The sequence below is a fragment of the Myotis lucifugus genome, unplaced genomic scaffold (genome assembly GCF_000147115.1).
Source record: "Myotis lucifugus unplaced genomic scaffold, Myoluc2.0 scaffold_859, whole genome shotgun sequence".
NCBI classification, from domain to species: domain Eukaryota; kingdom Metazoa; phylum Chordata; class Mammalia; order Chiroptera; family Vespertilionidae; genus Myotis; species Myotis lucifugus.
The window spans coordinates 78,221-90,423 of record NW_005871907.1 but is presented as its reverse complement, the minus strand read 5'-3'; the positions used below and the strand labels follow the sequence as shown (position 1 = coordinate 90,423).

Here is a 12,203-nt window from a genome sequence, read left to right as displayed (position 1 = left end):
ATGGAGCCACTGACTATCATCATGGATGTCAGTATTGTCAGTCCAAGAACCCCATTAGTCCTGTCTTTTCTGAGATCAGATAGAAACAAGAAGAGGACTGAGATCAGTCTGGCTAGCAGAATCTTAGGAAACGTTATTAGCCAGCCCACCAGCTTTGTGGGAGCAAGAAAATGCAGCATTTCAAGCCCCATTCCAAGGAGTGCATTTGACTAAGATTTATATTGATCACAGAGCCCCTCCCCCATCCAGCATTGCATAAAGCCATCCCATTGCTGTCACTATGTGGACTAGATGATGGAAATCAAGAGCGCTTATCAGAAAACACACAAGAAGCTGGTAACAGTGTGATCTTTGCACCCCAACCTAGCTTAACAGTCTCTCCTACTTCACTTCTCTGTTGTAGTTTCATGGCATCTTTTAAGGCAAGACACTTACTTCTTCACTCCTTGTGATCCCACACAAACTACAAACCAGGTAGATAAAGGATAATAAGCTCTTTAATCGTTTTAAGTCAGAGGTACTATAATAGAAGACTAATCTTGTAGAACAAAGGGTCAGAAACACGGGCCAAGGCAAATTTATCTTCATAATCCAACCCTTAATTGGGCTGCTCTCCTATATTTCAATTGAATATCTGTTTTTAAGCCTCCCTTCAACAATGACTGTCTCTCTGTCATAGCTTCCAGAAGTCTATCTGTGAAACGAATTACAGTTCTATAATTTTTCTCATGGCTTTCAAGAGAGTATAGCAGTTTCTTAGTTTACTACACTGTCAAGAGTCTACATATCTGATTGATGCATTCAAAAGCAATCACTCAATTTTGCAATATAAAGAAAGGAAAATAGATACCTCTGCCAAAGTTAATTGGTGTCAACAGCCAACAGAGCGGACATTACAAAGGAAGTTACAGATTTTTGGGGGGGTGATAGATTTATTGTAGAAGATATATAATTTTCATATATTTTGAAAGGGCCAGTGATACAGCTCTGAGCTCGACCTTGGGTTTCTAAGGGGAAGAAAGTCTGCCTAAGAACAGGATGTTAGTTGAGGGATTGTGTCGAATGAAAAAAATGAATGGATGGTCGGCCACAAAATTTTCAACAGTTTCTGGCATAAGCGAGCAACCCTTTAAAATTAGGGCTGTGGCAGCTGCTGCCTCTGTGCCCACCTCGTTAACTTCCACAAAAGACTTGTGGATAATTTTTGATATAAAAAGACCTCTGTCTCTTGACATGCCACACAGATCAGCCTTGCTATTAAAGAGATCCTCTATACCCAGACTGGTCAGGTGAGAGTTGAGGTTGTAGCTCTCTTCCAGCTTGAACCTGGGCAGGTGCACGTTGACTTCAAAGGATCTGAGATTCATAGGTTTGGTCCACTCATGCAGTTTTTCCAGAGTCAATTGTTCTTCGATCTGAAATGAGAAAGGGCAAAAGAAGAGGTGAGAACTATTTCACGTAAGCAAGGCTATTCACATTATTTACATGAATGGATTCATGTTATCAGTTCCTAATCAGTTTCCTTTATGTTTTTTGCCAAAATAGATTCCATTTGTAGGATTTCATTGCTTTTCAGCAATTGGTGAGAATAGATCAGAGCTGTGGTCCAAGCCATCAAGGGCCCAAGTAACAGGGACTTTGGACATCAGAGGCTTCAACTACCCATCCATCCACCCACCCAACCATCCATCCACCCAGGCTTTGCTAAACCCCTACCACACTGGATTACTGTGGTAGGCCAAGATGGCTGTTATTATTTTAACTGGTTCATTGGTGCAACGCAAAATTAAAAAGTTTTCTTCTATTTCTTCTATTCTGAACCCTACTGATCACTGTGGTTTTTTGTGTACTCACTGTGCTGAAGTAATCTCTAATAGATTTAGCTTGTGGGTAAAAAAAGAAAAGGGACTAGTTCCTCATCTAAAATTGGGAGAGGGTTAATAATAGTACCTACCTTATAGCATTGTTGTGAGCATTAAATCATTTAATGTATGCAAAGCACTTGGCACACAGTACTAGTAAGAGCCACAAGAATGTCAGCTATTATCATTACCATATTACTACTACTATTGGACTAGAATGGACCCATCATTCCCTTGTTCTACTGATGCAAATTATCTCTTTTTTGAGGCTGGAGAATTTCTCTTTAAATCAGAGAAGAGACAAATATGAAAATACAATTAAAAGAAGGAACATTCTGATTTTATTAGGTACTTTATACATGTCAATAATTAATATTGGACCTCTTCCTGATAACAAGTTTGGTTAGGGAGAGGGTAGAGAAAAACCACACAGCAGGCTAGAGACACTAAAGAAAAACCATAATCTTCACAGTTTTGCCTAGTCCTAGCCTGACAAGAAATGTCTTTGCCTTTAACTGAAATAAAATAGAAACATCATAGAAAGTTCATATGAGAACATAGGCTTAGCTTTCAAGCTAATGTGTCATATGGGTCTTTTCTACCACATAGCTGTTAGAAATTTAATTCACAATCTATATGAATTGTGATGAGAAGGAGCAGTGTAATAATGGGATCTCATTGTACAAGGTGAAGCTACCTAGTAAAATGTTTTGAGGTTTTTAATTTTAATAAATTTGTTTCAATAAAACAATTCTAGTTTTCCTGCACTTTTCCCTAAAGTTTATTTAAGAAAATTCCTGTGAGCTGCCACTGACATGTTACATTTAATATAGACTCTTATGTCCCCACCAAAATTGTTCACTGACCGTCCCTGAAAAGGTAATCTTAGGGCTTCAGAGTAGCAAACATTGATGACCTACTACCACACAACACACACACAGTCTGAACCGATCTGTTAGAAGGAAACATGAAGCATGAGAGTGGGTGCCGTTACCTTCTTCAGGCCCGTGACCTCATCCTCGATGTCATCTGGCAGCAGGATGACCATGCTGAGGTCCCAGCCTTGGTAAGGCAGCTCCAGCACCCGGCACTTAAGGTCCTTGATGTAGCCAAATGGAAATGTGCTCTTCTGATACATCATTTTCACCGTTTTTGTTTCTTTCTAAACAGTTGAAAAAACCAAGTCACTCACATTATTATCTGCATTCTCTTAGAGCAAGGAGCAATTTTATAATTACATCACCTCACCTTATTCAATCTGAACGGTGTATCGGTTGTGGCCTCTTTACGGAATATCTTCTCCCAGTTTCCTTTGAAATAGATGGCATTGACTAGCACAAGTTTGGTCATATTATCAACCACGCCTGCAGCCAACAATTCAGGAATTTTCCCTAAAGAAATAAAGTAAGTTTATTTTTTTTAAAAAAATTCACATATTAGCATCCCATTCTTGAACTGCATTGAAATGCAATTCAAATTCATACTTTTTATTTAATACCCATTAATGTGTTAAGTTAGGGAAGCCGTACCAGTGTGTTTTGACCGTAAATAAACCAACTAAAGGGTTTAAAACTAAAAATAGGACAATCTTTTCTGCATTGTATGAGAAACAGTGAGCCTTCTTTTCTGAATGGCTATTCTTTGGCAGGCATAAAAAATGTTTTTTCATGAAAACGATCTATATTAATAAAATGGTAATAATCAGACCGAATATCTTCCAGATGACCTTGAGTACATTCTTTGGGACAAAACCATAGTAGTGGGGCTGAGGCAGAGGCAGTTAGTGGTGATGAGGCAAGCAGAGGAGAGCAGTTAGGTGATCAGGACAGAAGGAGAGAGCAGTTAGTGGGCTCAGGATGGCGGGGGGGTTGGGGGAAGATAGGGGGATTAGGCCGGCAGGGGAGAGCAGTTAGGGAGCTCAGGCCAGCAGGGCACAGCAGTTATGGGAATCAGGCCAGCAGGGGAGTTCAGTTAGTTGAATCCAGCTGGCAAGGGAGAGCATTTAGTGGGATCAGGCAGGCAGGGGAGAGCAGTTAGGGAGATGAGGCGGCTGGGAACAGTAGTTAGGGCAATCAGGCCAGTAGGCAGGTGAGCAGTTAGGAGCCAGTAGTCCCAGATTGCAGGAAGCATGTCAGAATGCTGCAGGGATCTCACCTAAACCCTCAGTCAGATATCCATCGAGGGGTCCTGAATTGAAGAAGGTACAGGCCAGGCTGAGGGACCATACCCCATGCACCTATTTCATACACCGGGCTTCTTGTTGTTAAATAAGTCACTTCTTCAAAGCCTCCAAGTGGAAGCTGCTCTCATAGAAAAAAATTTAACACATATCCGAAGGCTAAGACAGTTACTCCTCTGAAACAGTAGTTCCCTTGTGACTGCGGCATGGCCATGAAGAATGCCTTGGATGGGAGACAGGTGTTGGGTAGATGCATTGATTCAGACGTACACAAGGTTAGAGAGGGTGTTGGTGGAGAAACAGATGAGATGGAGCCATCCCTGACAGCTTGGACAAGACATTTGCCAAAATACTTATGGCCACAGCAGTTTGTGTCACAAGTATGAGAATATTAGAGGCCCGATGCATGAAATTTGTGCCAGGGGCTCAGCCTCCGCCACCACGGCTTCATCCTGAAGGTCGTCTAGAAGGTGTCCAGTCTAATTACATATTATGCTTTTATTATTATAGACTAGAGTTCCAGTGCATGAAATTTGTGCGCTCGGTGGGGGGGGGGGGAAGGGGGACCCTCAGCCTGGCCTGCATCCTCTCATAGTCTGGGAGCCCTCGGGTTAAGTCTGACTGGTGGCTTAGGGACCACTGACCTTCGGTGCAGAATGGGCCTAAGTCATCAGTCAGACAACCCTATCACTGCTGAGAGGCGGGAAAGGCTCCCGCTACCACTTCTGCGCTCGCCAGCTTTGAGCCTGGCTTCTGGCTGAGTGGCATTCCCCCTGTTGGAGTGCACTGACCACCAAGGGGAAGCTCCTGGGTTGAGCAAGGTAGGGCTTAGAGTGGCTCTCTGACATTCCCTGAGTGGTCCCAGATTGTGAGAGGGTGTAGGCCAGGGCAAGGGACCCCACTGGTGCATGATTGCGGCCAGGAGTGATGTGGGAGGTTGGCCAGCCAGGAAGGGACCGTGGGAGAGTGCCAGGACATGTCCGGCCCTTATCGCTCAGTCCGGATTGGCCACACCCCAGCAGCAAGCTAACCTACTGGTTGGAGTGTCTATCCCCTGGTGGTCAGTGCACATCATAGCAACTGGTTGACTGGTTAACTGTCTTCCCCCTGGTGAACAGTGCACCTCATAGCGAGCGGTTGAGTTGCCTTAGCATATCATTAGTATATTGCCCTCTGATTGGCTGAACAGACAACCTACCAGATAACCTGACACTTAGCATATTAGGCTTTTATTATATAGGACTAGAGGCCCAGTGCACAAAAATTTGTGCACTCAGGTCTGGTCCCTCAGCCCGGCCTGTGCCCTCTCGCAGTCTGGGACCTCTCGGGGGATGACCACTTTCTGGCTTAGGCCTGCTCCCCGGGGGATTGGGCCTAATATGGCAATAAGACATCCCTCTGGTAGCCCGGCAGCCCTCGAGGGATGTTCTCTTGCCAGCAGGGAGCAGGCCTAAGCTGCAGTCAGACATCCTTAGCGCTGCTGAGGAGCCAGGAGAGGCTCCAACCACCAACGCTGTACTGGCAACCGTCAGCCTGGCTTGTGGCTGAGCAGAGCTCCCCGATGTGGGAGCACCCTGACCACCAGAGGGCAGCTCCTGAATTGAGCATCTGCCCCCTGGTGGTCAGTGTGTGTCATAGTGACCAGTCATTCCTAGTCTTTCTGCTGTTAGGGTCAGTTGCGTATTACCCTTTTACAATATAGGATAGAGGCCTAGTGTACGGGTGGGGGCCGCCTGGTTTGCCCTGAAGGGTGTCCCAGATCAGGGTGGGCATACCCTTGGGTGCCTGGCCAGCCTGGGTGAGGGGCTGATGGCTGTTTGCAGCTGGTCACACCCCCTTCAGGGTCGGGTCCCCACTGGGGTGCCTGGCCAGTCTGGGTGAGGGGCTGATGGCTGTTTTCAGGCTGGCAACACACCCTTTAGGGTGGGGGTCCCCACTGAATTGCCTGGCCAGCCTGGATGAGGGGCTGAGGGCCGTTTTCAGGCTGGCGGGCAACTGAAGCTCCTAACCTCTCCTTGTTTTCTTTTTTTTTTATTCTGGGATTTATTTACCTTCTATGGCTGTCACTGGAGCTGAGAGCCGGTTTTAGCTCTGAGGCCGGCTCCAGCTTGAGGCCTCAGCTGCTGAAAGCAGGTATCTGAGGTTTGTTTGGCTTCTATAATTGAAACACTGTTGCAGCCAAGCTCTGAGGTCTCAGCTGCTGAAAGCATGTATCTGGGGTTTGTTTAGCTTCTATAATTGCAACATTGTTTCTTAGAGTGCAGCTCAGAGCCAGGCTGCGGCAGGCGGGGAACCTTGGCTTCCTCCATCACTGGAGCAAGCAAGGGTCCTGTTCGCTTCAGCTGCCTGGCTGCAGGCCGCCATCTTGTTTGGCAGTTAATTTGCATATTGCCCTGATTAGCCAATGGGAAGCGTGTTGGAGGTACAGTTAATTACGCTATTTGTCTTTTATTAGATTAGATTCTTTTCCATAATCTGAGCCAGGATGGATTTTCCTCAAAGCTTTATCTTTTTTATCCTACATTCAATGTTACTTTTAATTTTAAAATGTGGTTTTGTGAATTTATGGGGAAAATATTTAACTGCTACTTCAGTGAAAGCCTGAACTAGCTAATATTTCCACATTTAAAACTGTTTGGGATGCCCTAACTGGTTTGGCTCAGAGGATAGAGCATCAGCCTGTGGACTGAAAGGTCCCAGGTTCGATTCCGGTCAAGGGCATGTACCTTGGTTGGGGGCACATCCCCAGTAGGAGGTAGTGCAGGAGGCAGCTGATCGATGTTTCTCTCTCATCGATGTTTCTAACTCTCTATCCCTCTCCCTTCCTCTCTGTAAAAAATCAATAAAATATATATTTTTTTAAAAAGAGCTGTCAGGCACTGGGCACTGGCAGAGTTTACCCCCAGTAAAAGGATGAGGGCAGAGGAAAAGGGCAGGGAATCATCTGCAGGCTGGAAAAGTGGAAGGAGGAAAAGAAGAGCCAGTGTGTAACGAATGCCTACATTCGGCCCACTCTCTTACCTTCAGTCTGCCCTTTGACCCACTCGTTTACCACCTTTCTTGCATCTTCAGAGACTCGCTGAAAATCTACACTGGCCAGTTCAGCACCATACATTTCCTTGGTTGAAGCTAAGAACTCCTGTTTAAGACAAAAAATGGTAAAATAAACCCAAAACACAAATAAGTCCTACTACATACAGAAATGGATTTCTAAAATCCTCAAAAGCAATAGAAATTGTCCTAAAAAACATAAATTTCATTGTAACAGAAAAATTCTAACCCTTACACTTTTTGCATTATGGTAAAAAACACAAAACACATAACACATTTTAAGTGTACAGTTCAGTAGTTTTGGTGTCACATAAAATTTACCAATTCTTTTCTGATCTTTGTCTAACATTTTCATAAATAAGTATACACTGGTTGTTCTTTGAAGTGAATTATGGAATTCACTCTTGCTTTAGTAAACAGCCAGGGTCAGTCTTTTCCTGTGAAGATTATCAAATGAAATCAGATCCTTAATGGGGATACTGCCATCTGTTTAAATTCTGTATTTTTTTCTGAATGTATATAAAAATGAAAACTGAGTTCTGTGACTTGATTGTGCTGGAAAATGTCTGCACTGTTTAGTCAGTTTTAGCATGTGAATGTAAAGTACTCACCGGGAGGAACTCATAGGTTTTCTCTCCGTATAACCTATTAGCAAGTTTGAGAACATAGGGAGCTCCACGCTTGTTGATATCAGCATTCAGACTCTGAAAACTTGAATGAATCTCTTTAACAGCATCTAAGTGAAGAGTCTAAAATAGAGGAAAAATTCCTTCTATAGCCATTTATTTTGAAACGGATTCCTTGACATTTGCTTCTATCAAATTAAATTAATGCTTTTATTATTAATTATCAATAATTCCCAGCCCAATACTTTATTAAACTTTCATTGGAGAATAAAAGAATAGAAAATCTAAAATTTATAGCTTTTTGAGACATAATGACATTAGAAGCTCTTTTTATATCATTTTTTATAATTATAGTCCCATGAATGTAAGTGGTTAATAGGTAAAATATTTATCTAAGTCTGCTTTTTCTCCAGAGAAAATCATAACTGGAATATTCATATATAAATTATGTATCAAATAGAGTTTTACTGAAAGTTCTCAGAAATAAACAGTAAAATTAAGAATCATCTTCTATGTGGGAGCACAAAGCTATTACAGAATTGAAGGGGTTTTTAAACTATACTATCAGCATCAGTAACTTATAAATAACGTCTATAAAAACAACATTCAGCAAAAGTTTAATTTTCATGTTACAAATCAAGAATCCTTTTTTGGTCTTATAAGTCCTGGGCTGAATCCTTATTTCAACACACAAAGAATAAACCTACACAATATAGAAAGTCCAGTTACACACCAAGATACGGAATGTTTGCACAGTTGCTATGATAGATCTGCTTTAATAGAAAAGCAGGAGAAAACTTAAAACGACTTTTTGCTGAGGTAATACAGTCCCCTGATAAACCTCAAAATAGAAGCTGACTTTGCCCTGCAGGAAACAACTAACTATTATTACCAGGGGATAAAATTAAAAGTTTGTTTTTGAAATATAAAAATGCTTTCATGTCTGGAGCTGTAAAGACCATTGGATTTTCATAAATTTCAATATAATAAAGAGGTAGTATGCAAATTGGCCATCATGCCCTTGCACAAGTAGGCCACACCCAAGTAGTCACAAGATTCCTACGCTCATGTGGTCACAATATGGCCTGCAAGGGAGGGTAGTTGGGGGCGTACTGGCCAGCAGGGGAGGGAAGTTGGGAATGATATGACTGGCAGCGGAGGGGAGTTAAGGGCGACCAGGTCAGCAGGGGAGGGCAGTTGCGGGGAGACCAGGCCTGAACAGGAGTGCAGTTGGGGCGATTGAGCCCACAGGGGAGGGCAGTGGGTGGTAATCAAGCTGGCTGGGAAGCAGTTAGGAATTTATCAGTCTGGGAGGCAGAAGCTGTTAGAGGAAATCAGGCAGGAAAGAAGGCTAGTGGTTGGGAGGCAGCAGTCTCCGATTGTGAGAGGGATTGTCCCTGTGGGATTGGGCCTAACTCAGGATTTGGACATTCCCTGAGGGGTCCCAGATTGGAGAGGATGCAGGCTGGGTTGAGGGACAACCCCCACCCCACAACCCCCCAGTGCACGAGTTTTGTGCACCAGGCTCTAGTGTGCAAATAAACTATTTGCAGCTAGAACAGATGGATAAACTTGAATCCAAAGCAGGACATTCCCCAGTAACTGGCACCTTGTAAACTTTCCCCTACTTCAAGGAGAGCGGGAGTTCCCCTCTCAGAATTCAGCAAAGACCACACAGCACAGTGGTGCACCCCACACCCATGAAGGCCAGGTGAAAGGCCAGGCATTACTGCTTCTTCTCCCTGTAACAGGGACCTGCCATACCACCCAGGGCTTGGCCCTGTCCCTGCAGCGGCCATACCTCATTTCTTTCCTCTGCTTCAGGCCCCCCTACCCACACAGGCACTTGTTCCAGGCACATGACTAGGTATCCATAATATAACCGCATGATCTCCTGCTCCCTCAAAAAGGCAACACTGGCAACTTCCTCCATAACCTGTGTTATTTTGTGCTGAAAGGTAACATTACATTGCAGGCATCTATTAATGAGTAGCGGGTTACATGCAAAGCAAACACTGAAAAATCTGAAGAGAGAGGAGATGCCTTCAAAGATTTGCAGACGGCAAGAGAATTAGGGCTTTCATAGCTTTCTTCACCACAGTTTCCTCAGCCAAACAAAAAACAGTGCCTGGCACATAGTATGTGCTCAGTAAAAGCTCAATCATGACTGAAAGCCTGCATATAAATGAACTGCTCTTGGGGCTTTTCTGAAAGTCTGGCCTCATCGTGTGTAGATGTGGAACACACAAGCACAGTGTTTAAAACTCCCTGTAAGAGCTCAAAGGCACAGCTTTTTAGGAGGGACTTGCAGGGAACCCAGACTCCTTTTGTTAGTTTCTGCTGACCTTGGACATCTGTGCCTCGGTTGTGCCTCTGGCCCCCAGAAAGACCATGGCCAGCGCTGAGGAAATGCTCATGGGGGAGATGAAGATGTTCCCAGAGGGGTTGTTGTCCTTCAGGGTGCGGAAGAGGTCCACTGCGAACCGGGTGTTGGCCAAGCTCAGCTGCTCCATGGTGAGGCTACAACACAGGACAGAGGCCTAGCACACCAGCAAATATGGCAACGACATCTCTCCACGTCTTCCTCGCCCTGAAACACCCAGAAACTTGTACTTCCTTTTCTTTTTCCAGGAGGGCAAGAGCACTGTCTCATGAGCACACAGGTGGGAACTGGACAAGGATCCATCAGCGACCCAGGACCAGGACCCAGAGAGCCGAGAGGGCTCTGACTTGCAGACTCAGCAGCCAGCACTGGGCCTTTCCTACTCAGCTGGGGAGCACACACATTTCCCACCCTTTACCTGAAATGATAATTTTCTATTAGAAAATCATAGCTAGCTACTCCGCATTAAAGCAAATTTCAGCACAGTGATAGATTTTCCTCATTTTCAAGATTCAGTTGCTAATGTTTAGAGAGGTGAAGTGTCCCAAGTCTTGAGGCTGCTATAGGATGTGAGAGTTTGAAAACCCAGCACAGGCGTTAGGGTCGGGGTGCAGCCCACCAGCAGCAGGGGACAAGCATCCTCTCTGACACCCACCCCTCAGGTGCAGGTGACTGGCCTTCCACCTCAGCTCAGAAGCCTGCTTACCAATCCTGACTCCTCTCAGAGCTTGTTTCCACAGAGATGGGCAAGGAAGAATAATAGTGGTGCTAGCTGCTTCCCTGTCAGTAATACATTGAATTATCACTGTTGTTATTGAAAAGTAACCTCTAGGATCACATTGGCCTCCCCTCCCTCCCTCCCTCCCTTTCTCCCTTTCTCCCTCCCTCCCTTCTTCCCTCCCTCTCTCTTCAGCATTGAAAAGCTATACCCCCCTGGGCTGCCTAAAAACTGTCACAAACTGCTTAGGGAGGCAGGAAGTTGAGAAAGGAATAAAAATATTATGATCTAAGGCTTGGTTCTGGCTTCAGACCAAAGGATTAGTCCAGTTCATCACAGGCCAGCTGGCCCTCTCGCCAACCCCCCCTCGCATTAGGGTGTTGAGTGGAGGATTTTTCCAGTGTTGCTCCCACTCAGATGAGCAGTGTAGGTAGCAATCCCAGAGGTGCAGGCAACCATCCCAGGGAAAGGGCAGGGGCTATAGGTACCCAGGCCACTAATGGCCAGGGCGGAGCCAGAAGTAGGCAGTTGGCAAATCCCAGCCCTGGGCAGCCCCACTGGTTCAGTCCCACTTCCCTAATGGGCCTGGTGCCCAGATCTCACCCTTTGCTGGCTGCTCCTGGGAGGGGCTGTGGATCTGAAGATGCTGCAGCCTCATGCACAGCCCTTATATAGTCCCTGAGATGGGTGCAGCCTGGGAGGGGCTCAGGATCTGATGATGCCTGCAGTGCAAACACATTCCTGAGGTTGGTGCAGCTATTGGCCTGCAGGAGGAGGAAAGGGGTGGGGTTTAGGGGGAGAGAAGGGTGGGGCTGGGGGCAGGGTGCTGTGGCAGAGCTGCAGAAGGAATAGGTGGGGCAGCAGGGCAGGCACAGCAGGAGTCTGGGCACTGGCAGTAGAATCCTAGATGAGGGTGGATTACTCAGGAGATGAGCACCTTTTTGAGTCTAGGTGAACTCAGATGTCTGGCAAGGACCTGATGGCCTAGTTCTTGCCTAAGTGTGAATCACTAAGTTGTCATAATGTATCACCTCTTACAGGGCAAACTAGCCCCTCTGAATCTCATTTATATACTCAAAATTGGTTTTGTTTTTCTGTGTTTTAGTTTTAGTTTTTGTTTTGTGGGGTTGGGAGGGACCTCCAGTATAAGATAAAACAGTCCTGTCAGCTGATGGTCATTGGTGCCAGTGTATTGCCACCAGGAATCCCCAATTTGGGTGCAGTGAAGAAGGAAACTTTATTCAGTGCAAACAGTTCAATTGTGATACAGCTCAGTTACTATCATGAAGCAGCAGATGGCAGGGTGGCCCTCTCTGGCTAGCCAGCTCTGCTCTGCTCTGGTCTGCTCCACCTGCTCCATTCCCATCTCCCTCTTCCTGTTTCT

The 12,203-nt window shown here is 45.2% G+C and overlaps 1 protein-coding gene across 3 annotated transcripts; it reads right to left on the bottom strand.

Moving 5' to 3' along the window:
- Window positions 1–479: 479 nt before the first annotated feature.
- Window positions 480–11,548, bottom strand: LOC102429785 (leukocyte elastase inhibitor-like). 3 transcript variants are annotated; one of them, XM_014448549.2, is made up of 8 exons: window positions 11,423–11,443; window positions 10,808–10,881; window positions 10,064–10,238; window positions 7,704–7,841; window positions 7,063–7,180; window positions 3,111–3,253; window positions 2,857–3,024; window positions 480–1,415 (listed from the first exon to the last, which is right to left on the bottom strand). In XM_014448549.2, the coding sequence occupies exons 3-8, from the start codon at window positions 10,229–10,231 to the stop codon at window positions 1,008–1,010; spliced, it is 1,143 nt and encodes a 380-aa protein (XP_014304035.1). In that variant the 5' UTR covers window positions 10,232–10,238; window positions 10,808–10,881; window positions 11,423–11,443; the 3' UTR covers window positions 480–1,007. The 3 variants fall into 3 exon arrangements, with proteins under 3 accessions (XP_014304035.1, XP_006106648.1, XP_014304036.1); XM_006106586.3 differs by lacking the exon at window positions 10,808–10,881 and having other exon boundaries at window positions 11,423–11,548; XM_014448550.2 differs by lacking the exon at window positions 10,808–10,881 and having other exon boundaries at window positions 10,064–10,258; window positions 11,423–11,445.
- Between the last annotated feature and the right edge of the window lie 655 nt (window positions 11,549–12,203).

What these genes read in the sequence shown, in the direction of transcription:
- LOC102429785 (XM_006106586.3), bottom strand. Translation starts at nt 10,231, where the DNA reads ATGGAGCAGCTGAGCTTGGCCAACACCCGGTTCGCAGTGGACCTCTTC. An exon ending in CCGAGGCACAGATGTCCAAG is followed by an intron (nt 7,842 to 10,063) that starts GTCAGCAGAAAC and finishes CCTCTATTTTAG; the next exon opens with ACTCTTCACTTAGATGCTGT. An exon ending in CACCGTTCAGATTGAATAAG is followed by an intron (nt 3,025 to 3,110) that starts GTGAGGTGATGT and finishes TCAACTGTTTAG; the next exon opens with AAAGAAACAAAAACGGTGAA.